The sequence below is a fragment of the Bicyclus anynana genome, chromosome 17 (assembly GCF_947172395.1).
Source record: "Bicyclus anynana chromosome 17, ilBicAnyn1.1, whole genome shotgun sequence".
Classification (NCBI taxonomy): Eukaryota; Metazoa; Arthropoda; class Insecta; order Lepidoptera; family Nymphalidae; genus Bicyclus; species Bicyclus anynana.
This window is the reverse complement of record NC_069099.1, coordinates 4,082,726-4,101,556: the sequence shown is the minus strand read 5'-3', so window position 1 is coordinate 4,101,556 and position 18,831 is coordinate 4,082,726. Positions and strand designations below refer to the sequence as shown.

The following is an 18,831-nucleotide window of genomic DNA, read 5'->3' as shown; positions in this document are numbered from 1 at the left end:
CTCTTTTTCACATTCTGTATCGAACTAGTAAATGTAAACAAAGGGGAAAAAATGGAACAGCAATTGATAGATTTCAATTTGGTTCCCGACTATGAAACACTGACAACCCATTTTAGCTAGATTGTCGTAAATGTTGGACTGCATTGAATGTTCCGGTCGTAAATTCACTGAAATTTCATTTATTAAATTTAACCTCGTTTTTTTAGTTTTACTTTTATTGCATACCTACTTCGTTATTGTAGTCGGTGGTTCGGCGCCTGCGTATTTGCTAGATCGTAGATAAATTAATTAATAGACGCATTGACAGCATCCGAAAGAAAATGCTTGGTAAGGAAAAGATAGACAAGACAAGGCGATTCGATATTCGGTGTCATGACGAATGGCCTTTTGCAGACATGGTGGGTAATTGTGTAATTCGATTAGACCTATTTGACAGCTCATTTAACGAAAAATACGTCAAATGAATGTTAAATCTCTAGGAAAACTTTCAGTTGGACAATTATAGTAGAATTTATTTACTATCGAACGAATCCGATCAAATTTCGCAAGTACCTTCTTTTGGGTGTCAAATAGTTGAATGTAGTGTGATGTTATGTGAAAATCAAAGTGCAAATCGAAAAACTTTTGATTAACAATAGCAGGCTAATCAGTGGTTAATTTGTACTCTGTCTAATTGGTTGTTAGTCTTTGAAAATCAAAACTCGAACTTCGTTTCCTCCTTTCGTTCCTCATTTTATAGAAGCTGATAATTAGTAAGCTCATCATTATCATATCAGATAAGTAATGTAGGCAACTACAGAGTTCTGTGGAATAGGAGACTGGAATCTGCAAGAGAAACGAAAGTAGGAAAGACCGAAAAATGGAGACAAAAAGGAAAGGCGGAGGCGTAGATGATACGCTTAAGCTGGAGAGAACATATCTTTTAAGATTCCCTTGCAACTCCTGAAACTCATGTACAAAATCAAATCAAATTTGTTTATTTGGTACTTTATATAAACAAAACAAGCTAAGTTTACAACTATTTATGATACGTCAAATCTTCTTTTTCAAATCTACCTTCTATAAGATCAATTACGTCATGATCTTACAGAAGGTAGATTTTGAAAAAGAAGATTCGGCTAAACAATTGCTCTTTTTATCAAGTGTGTTTTGGTAGCACGTGCGGAGCTGTTTGACATATTTGTGATGTGATAATTATCATTATTCTTTATACAAATAACAAATGAAGACGTCAATACATCTGAATGACGCATTCAATTTATATTGTATTGATTAATGCGCTGAATCTGAAAAGGTGATGAAATCTTTTGTTAATTAAATTAATTGCTGTCCAATACTCTTTTTCAGTTAAATGGGTATATATTTATGATTGTTGAAGCTTTAAGTATTCTTTGTACATAATATGTATAATTATGAAGCTCTTTCTGGTAGGTATGTTTTGTAAAGTCAAGTATATCTAATATTGTTACAATGGCGGTTAAACAAGTTCAACGAAGTGTTATAATTACCAAATTAGTTGCTTGTGCTTATTTTATTTAATTATAAATTAAAAAATAGCTAGAAACTATAAGTTACAAATTAATTGAAAAGCCGTCTAAAGTAATGATAATGCAAAAGGTACCTATAATATTATTAATATTGTAGCTATATACATAAAGTTTTATTTTTACGTACACATCGTTATTTAAATATAATTTTTTAAATATCCATTTACATCTTCCTTTGTTATATAATGATTTATTTATTTTGCTATCATCCGCGAAAATTCGGCGAACCCATGCGACAACGTCACCCAGGTCCGACAAAATACTCTCTACGTACGTTTCACCCCGAAACCGGAGCATCCTCAGGAGATGTTGACTCTACAACGTGCAATTGCAATTGCACGTTGTAGAGTCAACATCTTTTTCGCGAATCAAGCCGAATTTTCGCGGATGATAGCAAAATAAATAAATCATTATATAATCATGATGAACTTCCGCAAAGTAACGCCTGCTTCTATTCAATCTTCCTTTGTCACATTTTGCTTAAACTTAAACGCCCGATTCACTAATCATTTTGATCACTGATCAAAGTTTCAGTAACTGGGGGAGGATCCTTATAAAATCGTAAATTAAAATGGTGTGAATTGTAATGATAAATTAAATGTCATTTTTAAATTGCGATAAAAAGCTTGTTACCGTCTTAGGTAACTCCACGCTAAGTTCTTCAGTAAATACTGTGACGTTTGCCCATGGCACGTGAGTTGTAAGAGAGATTCAATGTTGTGAACTTGGAGCGATAATATCTGTAGGTAGTATTAAAGTGTTAGCAGAATAATGCGGTTATGTCATTTAGTGGTAATTGCTGTGTTGTTAGTGATAGTCTGTGCAAACAAAACAGACCATTGTCCCAATGTGAAAACATCACTCGATTCTATTAGGAAGAGGCGGCATCTTACGTTTCCAGATGGAAGTAATTTTGTGGTAAGTCGTAAGATTTTGTATTACAAAATAATTATTATACAATGAAAACTTTGTAGTTACACAAAGTAAAATGATAAACTCTATAAAGTGCCAATGCCAATGTGGTAGAATGCTGTAGATTTTTTCAACTAGGTACTTATAGTGAATTTAAAGGATTTTTTACATAAGTTCTAGTGACAACGGGTTTGGATGACCTAACGCTGAATACTGATGTAATTTTTAATTTGAAAAGACATGTCCCAATTTTGTATGGTTTATTCCGAGTGTCAACTAAGCAGAACAAATTATTTTTATTTTAAAAGAACATACAATTTTTGAAACCTGCATTTTTGTTATAAATTAAAATATAATGTATTTTTTTCATTAGCTAACAACATTAAATTAAGAATTTTTATCATGGCATGCTTGTAACTCACACCCTGACAGATTGTCAGTGGTCTTCCTGCAGTAGCGTTCTATCGATCTGCTTATAAATTATAAATAATAAAGGCACATTTTGGGACATGTCCTTTAGTTCAATTCAATCACACATAATTCCAACAATAATTTCTAAAACAATCACTGACCTTTGTTATATCTGGTGCTTTAAGTATAAAAATTTAGGGAAAAACTAGTTCCAGTTTATTTATTAAATTCCTACTTAATCTATACTAATGTTATAAAGTGGTAAAGTTAGTGGTATTGTTGGGGGTAATCCCTGGTTAAATCCTAAAACATCGTAAAACCTGCATACCAGAGAATTTTCTTAATTCTCTGCGTGTGTAAAGTCTGCCAATTCGCAATGGGCCAGCGTGGTGGACTATTGACTTACTTCGGATTCTGAGAGGAGACTCGAGCTCAGCAGTGAGTCGAATATGGGTTGATAATGATAATAATGATATCTTACCCCCGAGGCGTCCAAAGAAAACCCACGAGACGTTAGCTAGTAGGAGATAAACATATTTTCATGTATGAGTTATCCAATAATGTATTTGATGACAGGCCTCGAATCTAATCAAATATTGCAATCGGTATTGCGGCGATTAATTTGGGAGTAATTTAAATTTTACGATGTAATGAATTGATATGGATGTCATGAAATATAAATTGGAGTTCTATGTTTAATATTATCATATTATATTAATAACCTTCCAGAGCTAGAGCCAATACGTCTTTTTTATTTTTTATTGTCAACAATAATAAAAATAATAATAATAATAATAATCACGCGCTTTCTAATCGCGTGATCGAATCAGAAAGGAGGAGATCCGCAGAAGAACCAAAGTCACCGACATAGCTCAATGAGTAATTGCGAAGCTGAAGTGGCAATGGGCGGGGCACATAGTTCGAAGAGCCGTTGGAGTCCCAAAGTGCTGAAATGGCGACCCTGCACTAGTAAGCGCAGTGTTGGCCGACCCCCCGCCAGGTGGACTGACGACATCAAGCGAGTCGCATGGATTCGCTGGATGCAGGTGGCTCAGTATCGTGATGTTTGGAAGTCCCTACAAAAGGCCCATGTCCTGCAGTGGACGTCCATAAGCTGATATGATGATGTTGGAACGCTGCCTACTCCTTTTGAATATTCCGTTTTATAGAAAAGTACAACGCGGGCAAAGTCGCGGTCGTCTGCTAGTATTAATATGAAAAGAACCAGCGAGCTCATCAGAAAGTTCCGCAGTGCCCGTACAAAACTTTAGCGAATAAAGGCTGCATAGTTTCACGGAGTTCCAATAGACATTGATGGGGTTCTATGTTCCAAAGTATGTGAATTTCATCAAAAGAATCTTCAATGAGTGGCACAGTGAAATTGTAAAGGTATGCACTGTAATTACGTAGATTAATGCATATTATTAACTACTAGATAACGCCGCGCGGTTTTACCCGCGTGGTTCCCGTTTCCGTAGGAAAACGGGGATAATATATAGCCTATTATATAATATATAGCCTTTATCAATAAATGGGCTATTTAACAATGAAAAAATTTATCAAATCGGACCAGTAATTCCTGAAATTTGCGCGTTCAATCAAACAACAAACTCTTCAGCTTTATAATATTAGTATAGATTCATGCATTATTATTGACCTTTCAGATGACCATATCATTGGTGAAGGCATTCATGACCCACGCACCTGCTGGATGGAACATCGCTCTAGAGATAGACGTCCTCTTCCCATTACCAGATGCGAAATTCACAAAAACTTACTTCAGAAGAAAGTTACACCACAAACAGAAGAGAGAGTTCTGGGAAAGGCTTCAGAACGCGATTGATTAGTAAGTGACGGTAAATCTTCTTCTTTTTAGTTTTTTTCATTTGAGTTAAGAAGGAATTATGATAGGAAGTGATTTATAATTCTATTAAAACAGAAATATTACATTTTTTATTTCCTCTCATTCATTAACTCCCGCTTCGGGATATCTTAGTGCCCAAGCAACCGGTGGTTAGGGCTCCAGAGTGAGGAACCTCCTCACAATACGCGCCGTCTCAAGAATCACTGCCATCACTTTTCTATCCTTGATCTAACAGTTAAGCGAAAGCTTCTTAAGGTGTTGGTCGAAACTTTTCGCTATAAGATTATTGACTGAAACTACTAACGAAACTACTAACGTAACGTAACGTAAAAATAATACCGAATACCGAATAATACCCGAGTCCTTACCTGCTTCATAGACACTGTATGCATATTACTAAAACTACACTAGCGGGCGCCCGCGACTTCGTTCGCATGGAATTAAGTTTTTCACATATTCCGCGAGAACTAAAGATGTTTCTGGGATGAAAAACATGTGTTAATCCAGAATTAATTTTATTTTCATTTCGCTTTACCGATTTCGGCCAAATTGCCGCAAAATTGACATAATTTCATACAAACTTTCATCCCCTATTTTATCCCCTTGGGGGTAGAATTGATCAAAACCCTTTCTTAGCGGATGCCTACGTCATAACATCTACCTGCATGCCAAATTTCAGCCCGATCCGTCCAGTGGTTTGGGCTATGCGTTGATAGATCACTATGTCAGTCAGCTTTGAAATTATATATTTAGATGCGGCGCCGTGAGAGGTACAAATAATTTGCAATTTTTCCTGGTTTATAGTAAAAATTGGTATTTTCAATTCCAGCCATAACCTGAATGGCCGCGCCTGCATAATGAGGAGCATATGTGAAGCTAGAAACTATTTGGCTCCGCCCGGGAAGTCTCTGGTCCACGATTTACTGAGGGCTATTTTTACGTAAGTTTATCGTTATTTCTCTTCATGATAGGAATCTATGTTGGGTTTAATTGATAATGACTATCCTTATCAGCCGATAGACGTCCACTGCTAGACATAGGCCTCTTGCATGGACCTCCAAGCACAACGGTCTCGAGCCGCCAGCATCCAACGGCTTCCTGCAATCCGCTTCATATCCTTGGTCAACCTAATGGGAGGTAGTTCAGCACTGCGTTTTAAGGTGCGAGGTCGCCATTCCAGCACCTTGGGATCCCAACGTCCGTCGGCGAGTCAAGAACCTTCGGGGGAGATTCCGCTGCCAAACCCGACGATAATGACTATAATCAAACACAAATTCAAAATTCACTTATTTCATTTAGGCTTAGTTTACAAGCACTTTTGAAACTTCCATACGGTTGTACCGAACGGATTTCCATACGGTTTTCACTAATAGTTAGAGTGATTTATGAAGAAGAATATTTAAGTACATAATTTGTCAAGGTGGCAGTTGGTTGTATTAAGATGATAGTTATTTGTTTCGAATGCTTTCGGGTTCCCAATATTGAGTCTACCAAAACGTAGGTACCTACTTAACTCAGTATTGATTAATTGAATATTATCCTAAAAAAATTAGTTCGTTATTATTTATTTCAATTAGAATACAATTAGGTACAATTACTCGTACATAGACAAAAACATCACAGATCACATTGTCCTTGAAGTAATTCTAATGGAATCGTATTATTTAAATCTGAAAGACATCGTAAGCCTCTCCTTTACCAAAGTAAATTTTGCCTATTAGAGTAACAATACAGTCAGATACAATGTTATCATTTCTTTTGAAGTATTTTCGTTCAATATTTCCATAAAGGTATTCATTCCTTTCACATGTTTCATTTACAGTTTGTCACAAAAATAATCTTTTTGAACTGGATCAATGAGCAAACTCAATTTGGAATTAAATTAAAAAATAATAAAGGCACGACAAATTTTATCTTTATAAATAAATGTTGTTGCGAAATGAATTAAAAATGTAATTTAAAACCACGGCTTCTTTATCTGGTGTTATCGCCGCGTTAGCCGCTTTTAAATTTACATGTTTATAATAAATAGTGTAGGAAATAGTAGTCTGTGACGGATATGACGTCGCTCGAACTCGTGTTGGCTTCAGTGCTCGTGGCGTTCGAGCCGGCCACATATCTTGTTGTGTTGTGTATATCTTTATGGGTTACTTGGGATAGGCGGGGAGAGTGACTTGAGTGGAAAAGGGGAGTGTTTGATATCACTCTAAGGTACCTTTAACCCTACACACATCGTTCACAAGTGCGTGACTCCACTCAAGGTCATTCTCTGCCATTCTAGGGTCTTATTTTGGTTACAGTTTGATTTGTTAATTAAGTTGTCCTGACAAGTGTTGTGAATCATAACCTTTGTTCGACATTCGTTTTCTTATTTTTGTAATCACTTTTGAGTACTATAATACTGGATGTTTAATAGAACGTGTCCCTTGTAATGTTTTGTAGAATATGGTCTTAATATATTTTGTAGGTCTTCCATCAATACACTCTGCAGGCTTATTCAATACCTTTGTCGTGTGCTAGTTGACTTACATACTAAATTGAGATTCTATGTAACAAATGTCATTGTATGCTTACTTGTAAATGACACAGTAGGTAAATGACATTTTGTCAATTGAATTGATGTTTATTTTAATAGGTTGTTAATAAAGACCAAATCTATACTAATATTATAAAGCTGAAGAGTTTGTTTGTTTGTTTGATTGAACGAGCTAATCTCAGGAACTACTGGTCCGATTTGAAATATTTTCTTTCAGTGTTAGATAGCCCATTTATCGAGGAAAGCTATAGGCTATATTTTATACATACCATACTCCTAAGGGAAGGGAGACGACGCGGGTGAAACCGCGCGGCGTATATGAACCTGATGAATCTAATGTGTGGGTAGTTAGATATATACTGCAACCAACTTACCATAAAAATGTACATAATTATACAGATTTAATGTTAATAAGGGAAGTATTAAATATCACGCGTACATTTTAAGCGTAGAATTATCGTACACACCAACGCTACGTTAAACGTGGCGCGTTCTATATATGTAAACATACGAATGTATATTGTATCGTTACGACATTTACGAAAAAGTATGCTATAAGTATTTTACGCCGTGAGTGATTGTTAAGCGTAAATCAAACTTTTTACATAAAGGATTTAAACACAGGTAACGATATATCTTATATTTACAAGCATAATATTTTTTAATGTATTTAGAAGCCGTCCCACATATGTGTCAATTGCCAGATACGATCACTGTATCCGTATTTTCAAATTATTTGTCTTCGAATCATAAGTTGTAGACGTTTTCCTGATTATGTAAACGATAAAAAAGATTGAAAATGAAATGCACTACTTGACTGGGTACTTAGATACCTATTATTAAATGGTGATAAACTAAAAAAGAAGACCGTGCTGAGTTTGTTGCGGGCTTTTCTCGGACCAAGGCGTATTTGGAACCCTTGTAACTTAAATTTCAAGTTTTCGGCTAATTATTGTTCCCATTTTCTGATAATATTATTACCTGATGTTTCGAAAGTGCTTGTAAAGTAAGCCTAAGATTGGATTTGATTTTGATTTTACGTAATTGTGTAAAAAAATCATTAAGTTTCGTGTTAGATATTTGATGCAACTCAACTAGTTTAAATACTGAGAACCGGTGGTAGATTCTTTATACATACTCCAACTTGACGTTTCGACAGTCCTTGTGCTATGCCTACCTACTTGAAATAAACGAATTTTGATTTTCACTACTATAATAATAAAATAATAATATCAACTCATATTCGGATCACTGAGCACGAGTCTTCTCTCAGAATGAGAGAGGTTAGACCAATAGTCCACTAGCTGGCCTAATGCGGATTGGCAGATTTCACACACGTAGAGAATTAAGAAAACTCTCAGGTAAGCAGGTTTCTTCACGTTGTTTTTCCTTCAACGTTGAAGATACGTTATATTTAATTTCTTAAAATGCACTTCACTGAAAAGTTGAAGCTGCATACTTCAGATCGGATTCGAACCTACGTCCTACGAAGTCAGGGGCAGAGTTCATATCCACTTGGCTATCACGGCTATATACTCGTACTGTTACATAGTGTATTATATTTTTAGAATGACTTGTCAAGACGGCGTATCACGTCGGCGAAAATTATAAAAACAAGTGGATATAGTTTTTTCAAGTGTCTTTAATGGATAGTTGCTGTATAAGGAAACGGCTATAAATTATGTTTAGATCGTTGATGATATCACCAACTTTTGGTTACCAATTATCCGATTTCTGAAAAAGCTTTGTATTATACAGAAATAAAACCCGTGTGTTTTCACGTCGAATGTTCTCCGTATCAAGTTAATTGCCTTATAATCCGCGTACGTGACGCTTATCTATACGTGTTCGGATTAATTCATAATATTCATTTCAATGGCTTTACACTCGCTGATGTTTGTTAACTACTGAGTTTTATATTGTGTAACATTAATCTACACTATCCGCCGCTACACCCGGAAATATAATCGCGATCATTGTTATGATTGTGATTATTTTTCGCCTGTGATTATTTCCATTTCATGATCATTTGTGTTTTAAGTGATTATTTTTTGAAACATTCATGTGTGTTATCCGTTGTTGTGGTAGGGAATGTCGATTAAATGGTTATTATTATGATTACTTTTGTTTTGTGATTGTATTTATTTGTGTTATATTTGATAATTTAATTTGTAGATACTATACTCCGCTTTGAAAGGAATAGTCGATTAACTTTTTTATTTATTTTTACTTTATTATTTTTATTGTTTTTTTTAATAGCAATTTAATTACAAAAATAATATCTATCTATACTATAATAAAAGAGTAGAAATCGAGTGTCTGTACTTTGCCCAAATTTAACTAAAATCAAGTTAGGGCGATTAGAAATGAGCAATAGAATACAAAAATATTTTTTTAAATTTTCTTGTCTGTCTGTCTGTCTGTCTGTCTGTCCTTCTGTCTGTATGTTCGCGCTATTCTCTGGTTCTACTGAACGGATTTTGATGTGGTTTTCACAAATAGATTAAGCAAAGTTCAGGGCAACATATAGGCTTAGTTTCATTAAGATCGGACAGATAAAAAAAAAGTTATCTTGAAAAAACCGGATTGCTCAAATTGATTCGCAGGCGTTATTTGGAGAAACGAGTTTTTCACTAAAACTGTGTAAAATCGATATTGAGGCACATATTCTATACTCAACTGACCAATTTGTTTGTTTATTTGGTTGAACGCGCCAAGCTAATCATAGGAACTACTTGAAAGTTCAGGTTCAAATTGGATAATTCTTTTTGTGTTTAAATAGTCACATTATCTGCTTTTTATCGTAAAATGGTATGCAAGTTTTATTATCTATTCTATACTATATTGTATTCTTCTATATCTATACTATAATAAATCTATATATCTTCTATACTATAATAAAAGAGTAGAAATCGAGTGTCTGTACTTTGCCCAAATTTAACTAAAATCAAGTTAGGGCGATTAGAAATGAGCAATAGAATACAAATTTATTTCGAGTGTCTGTACTTTGCCCAAATTAAACTAAAATCAAGTTAGGGCGATTAGAAATGAGCAATAGAATACAAATTTATTTTTTTAATTTTCTTGTCTATCTGTCTGTCTGTCTGTCCTTCTGTCTGTATGTTCGCGCTATTCTCTGGCTCTACTGAACGGATTTTGATGCGGTTTTCACAAATATATTAAGCAAAGTTCAGGGAAAGGGCTACTTATTAGATTGACCTAAAAGGAGTTCATTTATTTTGAGCCTTTATGAAAGTGCCGGCCAACAAACAAAAATAGCACGAATTTGGCGCAATAGCTATTCTATACTTCTGTCAAATTCTGTACATAGGTGATATTTTAAAATTTTTTATTAGAGGACATTATAAAATCGATACAAAATATTTATTTCGATTTCTTGTCTGTCTGTCTGTCCGTATTTTTTGTTGATCGGACATCACCCTGAAACTACTGAATGAATTCAAATGAAACTTAGCACGGTATGAGAATACGGAGCAGGATAAAGTATACTTTTTATAACGAAAGTAAAATCTGAAGGCGGTGAAATAGGGGTTAAAAGTTTGTATGAAAAGTCCTCCTTTTTTCCTGGTCGCGCGCACTGTATTGTAGCCCGGCCTTCGGGCGGGAGTTTATGATACAGCCTTCGACCGTGACTACAGCTGGGTATTTTACCCAAGCAAAAAAAACGGAACGCGTGGCCTTCGGCCGCGCACTTTACTGTGCACCGGCCTTCGGCCGGGGGTTTGTAATGTGGCCTCTGATCGTGGCTACGGCTGGGCATTTTACCGATGCACAAAAAACGGAACGCGCGGCCTTCGGCCGCGCATTTTATTGTACACCAGCCTTCGGCCGGGGCTTTGTGATATGGCCTTTGATTGTGGCTACGGCTGGGTATGTTACCCAAGCACAAAAAACGGAACGCGCGGCCTTCGGCCGGGGGTTTGTGATATGGCCTCTGATTGTGGCTACGGCTGGGTATTTTACCCAAGCACAAAAAACGGAACGCGCGGCCTTCGGCCGGGAGTATATGATACAGCCTTCGACCGTGCCTACGGCTGGGTATTTTACCCAAACAAAAAAGAAGCGCGGCCTTCGGCCGGGGGTTTGTGATATGGCCTTTGATCGTGGCTACGGCTGGGCATTTTACCGATGCACAAAAAACGAAACGCGCGGCCTACGGCCGCGCACTGTTTTGTAGCCGGCCTTCGGCCAGGAGTTTGTGATAGGGCCTCCGACCGTGGCTAAGGTTGGGCATTTTACCCAAGCACAAAACACGGAACGCGCGGCCTTCGGCCGGGGGTTTTTAATATGGCCTCTGATCGTGGCTACGGCTAGGTATTTTATCGATGCACAAAAAAGGGAACGCGCGGCCTTCGGTCGGGGGTTTGTGATATGGCCTCTGATCGTGGCTACGGCTGGGTATTTTACCGATGCACAAAAAACGGAACGCGCGGCCTTCGGCCGCGCACTGTATAGTGGCCCGGCCTTCGGCCGGGAGTTTGTAATAGGGCCTCCGACCGTGGCTAAGGTTGGGCATTTTAATCAAGCACAAAAAACGGAACACTGGCCTTTGGCCGGGGGTTTGTGATATGGCCTCTGATCGTCACTACGGCTGGGCATTTCACCGATGCACAAAAAACGGAACGCGCGGCCTTCGGCCGCGCACTTTATTATCCAACGGCCTTCGGCCGGGGGGTTTTGATATGGCCTCTGATCGTGGCTACGGCTGGGCATTTTACCGATGCACAAAAAAGGGAACGCGCGGCCTTCGGCCGCGCACTTTGTTGTACACCGGCCTTCGGCCGGGGGTTAGTAATATGGCCTCTGATCGTGGCTACGGCTGGGCATTTTATCGATGCACAAAAAACGGAACGCGCGGCCTTTGGCCGCGCACTTTATTGTACACTGGCCTTTGGCCGGGGGTTTGTGATATGGCCTCTGATCGTCACTACGGCTGGGCATTTTACCGATGCACAAAAAACGGAACGCGCGGCCTTCGGCCGCGCACTTTGTTGTACACCGGCCTTCGGCCGAGGGTTAGTGATATGGCCTCTGATCGTGGCTACGGCTGGGCATTTTATCGATGCACAAAAAACGGAACGCGCGGCCTTTGGCCGCGCACTTTATTGTACTCTGGCCTTTGGCCGGGGGTTTGTGATATGGCCTCTGATCGTCACTACGGCTGGGCATTTTACCGATGCACAAAAAACGGAACGCGCGGCCTTCGGCCGCGCACTTTATTATACAACGGCCTTCGGCCGGGGGGTTTTGATATGGCCTCTGATCGTGGCTACGGCTGGGCATTTTACCGATGCACAAAAAACAGAACGCGCGGCCTTCGGCCGCGCACTTTGTTGTACACCGGCCTTCGGCCGGGGGTTAGTGATATGGCCTCTGATCGTCACTACGGCTGGGCATTTTACCGATGCACAAAAAACGGAACGCGCGGCCTTCGGCCGCGCACTTTATTGTACACCGGCCTTCGGCCGGGGGTTTGTGATATGGCCTCTGAACGTGGCTACGGCTGGGCATTTTATCGATGCACAAAAAACGGAACGCGCGGCCTTCGGCCGCGCACTTTATTGTATACCGGCCTTCGGCCGGGGGTTTATGATATGGCCTCTGATCTTGGCTAGGGCTGGGTATTTTACCGATGCACAAAACACGGAACGCGCGGCCTTCGGCCGCGCACTGTTTTGTAATCCGGCCTTCGGCCGGGAGTTTGTAATAGGGCCTCCGACCGTGGCTATGGCTGGGCATTTCACCCAAGCGAAAAAAACGCGCGACCTTCGGCTGGGCACTTTATTGTACACCGGCCTTCGGCCGGGGGTTTGTAATAGGGCCTCCGACCGTGGCTAAGGCTGGGCAATTTACCCAAGCACAAAAAACTTCGGCCGGGGGCTTATGATGGGACTACCGACCGTGGCTATGACTGGGCATTTTACCCAAGCAAAAAAAAGCGCACTTTATTGTATAGGGGTTATGATTTTGTATTTTTCATATATAAAAAAATCGAAAATGTAAATAGAAGGGGCTAAGGGTTCTAAAATGTACATCGATTTTCACGCAGACGAAGTCGCGGGCATCTGCTAGTTTTTACTTAACATTTAACGCGTGAATGAGTTGAAAATTGTTATGGTATGAGGTGGGTATGGTATACCCAAATTTGTTTGTCGATTTTGATAACTGGAATTATTTTAGAATAAAACTTATTACTGTAATATATTAGTTGTTAAATTGGGAACATGAGGTAATATGATTAAATAAGCCCGTTATAGTTATAAAAATATTTATATTTCTAAAAAAACAAAGTTGCATGTTTTTAACGCACAAATCAACAGTGTATTGAAATTATGACTTAATATCCAAACAATTGGAATAATTAAATAATCTTAGAATGAAATAATATATTTGTTTAACAAAATTCTACAATATTATGTACATTGTTTTTCACGTTTAGTGTACACCTCCACCGACACAACTGTCACAACCCCGAAGTTACCATCACTTAAAAAGTTTTCAACGAATTGATAACCTTCTCCTTTTTTTGAAGTCGGTTAAAAATCACTCACTACACCATTTCCTTCCAGCCACTGAGCCAGCTGATTTCCAGAAATGGCACAATTCCGAAATATTCAGTGTTTTGCAAATCGCCGGGTATGAGATACCCGACCTAACTCACACCGGGTTAATAAAACAGCTGCCGCGGCTGACTCGTTTTTACGATTCTTATTATGAAATACGAGTGATAAGGTTGTTTTTTTTTTATCATAAAAATATAAATAAATTAACTATGCCCACATAGTCGCTTAGTTAGTTTCACTGTTCTACCGTCGATATGTCTGTGCAGTAAAATATAATGGGCACTTACCTAAGCCAATAAGGCATAATGGGCATATTAATGGGGGCATAGAATTAGCCAGTGCGGTTTGTGGGGAGCCTGATTGATTACGCAGGTGACAAGCGCAGACATCACAATTCATTTTGATTTAATAATACTAATAACCAGTGACTTCAATCACGTGAAATTAGTACATTTATAATACACTTTTTTTGACTGCCTCAGACTTGACGCTGCTACTTAATGCGTGGTCCATCTTGGGATCCCAAAGTCTCAAGATATTGGCATTGCGTCAACATCTATAACGTAACCCTAGATCAAAAATCTAGATGAAAGGAGATGGTCCATTAGGTCCACTCTTGTACACCGAATCATTAAAATTTAAAAAATACAAGCATTTTATTAAAATTTATTACAGTGAATAAAACTAAATAAAAAGAAATTAATGAAATAAAAACCCAAGTTTTTGAGTTATATCAAAATGGCGACCATAGAGAAATTATGACATGACAATTGACAGCAACGTCAAATCGATTACTGCATTGAAAATGACATCTATCCGCCCTTATTAATGTTGCATATCTTGGGAGATAATGAATATTATTTCGAAAGAATTAAAGTAAATTACATACAATTTTGGACCATCTCCTTTGTCATACAAGTTGGTAGGTCCAGTAGCACATAGAGCTTCTTTTTAATGCGAAATTCCCACCGCTTGGGACCGCAGGACACTAGTAATAGGATAAAAAGGAATTAGTAGCTTACGAGTAAGAGACTTTGAGCTGTGGGGCTTACTAGTGGGAAACTTATTCAATCGATAACTGCGACGCTATGATCGAGAAATATAACTAGAGTTCTTTAATACCATAATAACTTAGATATTCACGATACCAGACAAGTGACAGCCCATGCTTTTTTTTATTCTTTACAAATGGAAAGGTATAAGCTTTGCCAAAATGGGCTGGATCAATGAAATATTTAAATATTCTGTTTACGGATAATATATGATTGGGTTCTTGATTTTTTTTAAAGGATTAAGTAGGTTACGAGTAAGAGACTATGTACGAGGTTAGCATATGTGGCTTGGGATCGCGAAATGTTGGGATCGAGCCCGCACTCACGTTTGTTACGTATCTTAAAGTAACAAAATTAAATAAAAAAGTAACAGTCATTCAAAGTCGTTTTGATTAAATATTGTTTTTTTTATACCTTTGACCTTTTTTTTTGACTTTTTTGTATGAATAGGTTTGACCATCATTAACCTGTTGGTAAGCGTAGAGATACAGTCTAAGATGGGACACGCTTGCCTAGAAGGTGCCTATTCACTCTTGTTATAAAGATACCCAAGTTATAAGAATCAGGAAACACATATTTGGAAAGGATATTCCATACCCTAGCCGCCGCGCGTATAAGAAAAAAAGACGCAAAGCATTTTGTGCGAGTCCTAGGGATATCTACAACATAGGGGTGAAAACCCTCCCGATGTATTTTGGTGCTGATACCATGGATGATGGTGGTTTGAGTTTGAGTTGAAACGTTTCGCATTTTAAGGTGTCCATAACATGTATTTCTTGGATGGTACCTATATAAACACATAGGGTTGCATTAGTCGTACACAATACCTACTGTAATCTTTTATACAGCAAAATGAGATAAAAAGCCTCTGTCGCATATACCGCCCATGTAAGATTTCGGTTTGATATATTACACCACCCACAGCGCAGTTTATCTCGGAGCCACCACGAGGCGTTACAAACTTGGACGAGGGAAAAATAACCAAAATCGCCATAAATACAAGTTATTTATCTTTGAGATAAACTTTTAGGGTAAATTGTTCCTGTATAAAAATGGGCTGTTTTCATATAGCGCCATACTTGTGTTTACATAAATGTTTTGCTGTGTACAATGTTTCTTTGTTTGTAAGTCATTAATTAAATTTCAAAGTCTAATTACTTTTACTCTATAAAAACTTACATAAGCAACAAAGGGTCAACAAACACCAAATTACAAAGGTTGCCTGATTGTCAGTATTCTGCAAGACATAATTCTCAGAGTGTTTTTTGGCTGGTGGGAGGCTTTGGCCGTGGCTAGTTACCACCCTACCGATAAAGACGTACCGCCAAGCGATTTAGCGTCGTCATGTAGAAACCGAAAGGGGTGTGGATTTTCATCTTCGTCCTAACAAGCTAGCCCGCTTCCATCTTAGATTGCATTATCACTTACCATCAGGTGAGATTGTAGTCAAGGGCTAACTTGTAAAGAATAAAAAAAAAAAGTGTGTGAGCTCAGGACGTGTAAGTTTCAGATGCGTGATAGGTCTATCAGTTTTTGATTTTCCAGATTTTGATTACCTGGAAAACTTAGCTTGAAAGCATCCTTCGTCGCGTGAACATATAAAACATTTTATTAACAATACTTTACATTGTTTCAGAGCACCAATTCACGAAGAGGAATTCACTGAGGAAGTAGCTGATATGTACAACGAAATTTTAGATCCCGACGTCTGCGATCAAGTCATCGATTGCCCCTTTTCTTTGCTGCATTTTGTTTTGACTTTGAATAAAATGAAATATTAGTGTAAATAGGAAGTCTATTGGGTTAGAATTTTTAAAAAAGAAAAGCTTTTAGTTTCTGTAATATACGTATATTACGCTTATTCAACAGCCGTGATAGCCCAATAGCCGTGATAGCCCAGTGGATATGACCTCTGCCTTCGATTTGGAGGGCGTAGATTAGCATCCAGTCCGGGACATGCACCTCCATCTTTTCAGTTATGTGCATTATGTAATTAAATATCATTTGAGTTATGTGTCTCAAACGGTGAAGGTAAACATCATGAGGAATTCTGCACACCTGAGAATTTTCTTAACCCTTTACGTGTGTCAAGTCAGCATTGGGCCAGCGTGGTGGACTTTTGGCCTAACCCCTCTCATTCTGAGTGGAAGCTCGTGCTCAACAGTGAGCCGAAAATGGGTTGCTAATGATGAATACTCTTGACATAACGATGACGGACACAAGAAGAGTTTATCGAATACAAATGTTGATTTCTCTATAACGCCTCGGGAAATGAAATTGAAAATCGAAAATTGCATACTAATTCCGTTGTTGTTTTATAAAGATAAAGTTGTCAGAAAAATATCTCAGAGTCTATTGAAACAAGAAAGAATCTATAAAATGGTATAAAGAAAATTTGAAAAAAAATAACGGTATTTTTATGGTTTAGAGTGCTAATTTAATCTAAGACCTGTGCGTGTATTTTATAATGTATTGATATACACGAAACATTTTAAAAGTAAAGTACTTTTTAAAAGTACTTTGATATGTTCCAGGTGTATAATCCAGACGTGTGTACTTATAATAAGTATAGAAGTGGATAATAATTTAAAATGAAAAGAATGTCTTTTTAAAGAAGGTATTAAGTTGGTTCCACCACACATAGCGTCGCAGTTTAAAAGATTTATTAGACGCCGCGACTCTCACTTGCGACACCTTTTAGACGTTCTTATGTGTTCTTTTAGTTCTATAACGAGTAATAAAATAAAATTTTATTCTTGCTCCCTTCACAAAGTTTCAGGGCAGTATTTTCTCGAATTTTCTACTTAAAAATAAATTCAACATTTCTTAAACTCTACTAACTGGAGTATGAACTAGAGATTAATTTTCTTGCAATTTTACGTGATTCTGTTAAATTAGGTGGATTTTGGTAAATAAGGTGTATTAAAAACCTGCCAGCGTATTTTTTTATTCTCGGAATATGTCTTGGCGACATGAGAAATTATGACTCCAGTCGCCAGAAAGTTAACTTTGTGTCAAACCTTCGAAAAACACCATTTAAAATACTTTAAAGATCTCGTGGTTGTCGTGAAACTTAAGTGATTTTTCTCAAGATTATCATTATCAGCATATTTAAGAGGTCTACTATAAGGCCAGGACTCCCTCTTTATGTGACAGGGAATATGGTGCTGCGACCTCCGTGGCGCAGTGGTATGCGCGGTGGATCTAACAGACGGAGTTCCTGGGTTCTATCCCCGGCTGGGCCGATTGAGGTTTACTCAATTGGTCAGGTCAGGCTAGTGGAAGGTTTCGGCCGTGGCTAGTTACCACCAAAGATGTATCGCCGAGCGATTTAGCGTTCCGGTACGATATCGTCTAGAAACCGAAAGGGGTGTGGATTTTCATGCTCCTCTTAACAAGTTAGCCCGCTTCCATCTTAGATTGTATCATCACTTACCATCAGGTGAGATTGTAGTCAAGGGCTAACTTGTAAAGAATATTATAAAAAAATGACAAGATAAGATAGAATAGTAATGCGATTTGACTCTATTTAATGACAAGCGGCGTCTAGTTAAGTACAAGTCCGTGATTAAGGTACTATAAGCTTTTTATCGCCTGTCAAGTGGCTCTGTGTTTTCTTATCAGGTCCATATTTTACGAGCGGTCGTAATCATGGTTTACAAGAACCCGAAATTATTAGTGCACTTCATATTGTCAGGCATTGGGCAAATGGGCAAATGGGCAGAATCTAATTTGGTAGTGCTGACGTATACGCCTGAATTATTTATGAGTGAGGGATGTCTGGAGGTAGAACGTTGATTATATTATTTATACGACGTATATTCGATGAGCGTCGTTTTTACTTCCTGTACTTGAGTTATGTGACTAACGAACTAAAATATTTGTTTGATATGAATCTAAAAATCATAAACTCCGGCTTCTGTGT

General features: G+C 37.9%; 1 protein-coding gene across 2 annotated transcripts; it reads left to right on the top strand.

The window, feature by feature from the left end:
• Nucleotides 1-2,294: 2,294 nt before the first annotated feature.
• Nucleotides 2,295-16,896, top strand: LOC112044692 (uncharacterized). 2 transcript variants are annotated; one of them, XM_024080614.2, is made up of 4 exons: nucleotides 2,295-2,465; nucleotides 4,535-4,716; nucleotides 5,564-5,674; nucleotides 16,543-16,896. In XM_024080614.2, the coding sequence occupies exons 1-4, from the start codon at nucleotides 2,319-2,321 to the stop codon at nucleotides 16,685-16,687; spliced, it is 585 nt and encodes a 194-aa protein (XP_023936382.2). In that variant the 5' UTR covers nucleotides 2,295-2,318; the 3' UTR covers nucleotides 16,688-16,896. The 2 variants fall into 2 exon arrangements, with proteins under 2 accessions (XP_023936382.2, XP_023936383.2); XM_024080615.2 differs by lacking the exon at nucleotides 2,295-2,465 and adding an exon at nucleotides 4,096-4,259.
• Nucleotides 16,897-18,831: the final 1,935 nt, after the last annotated feature.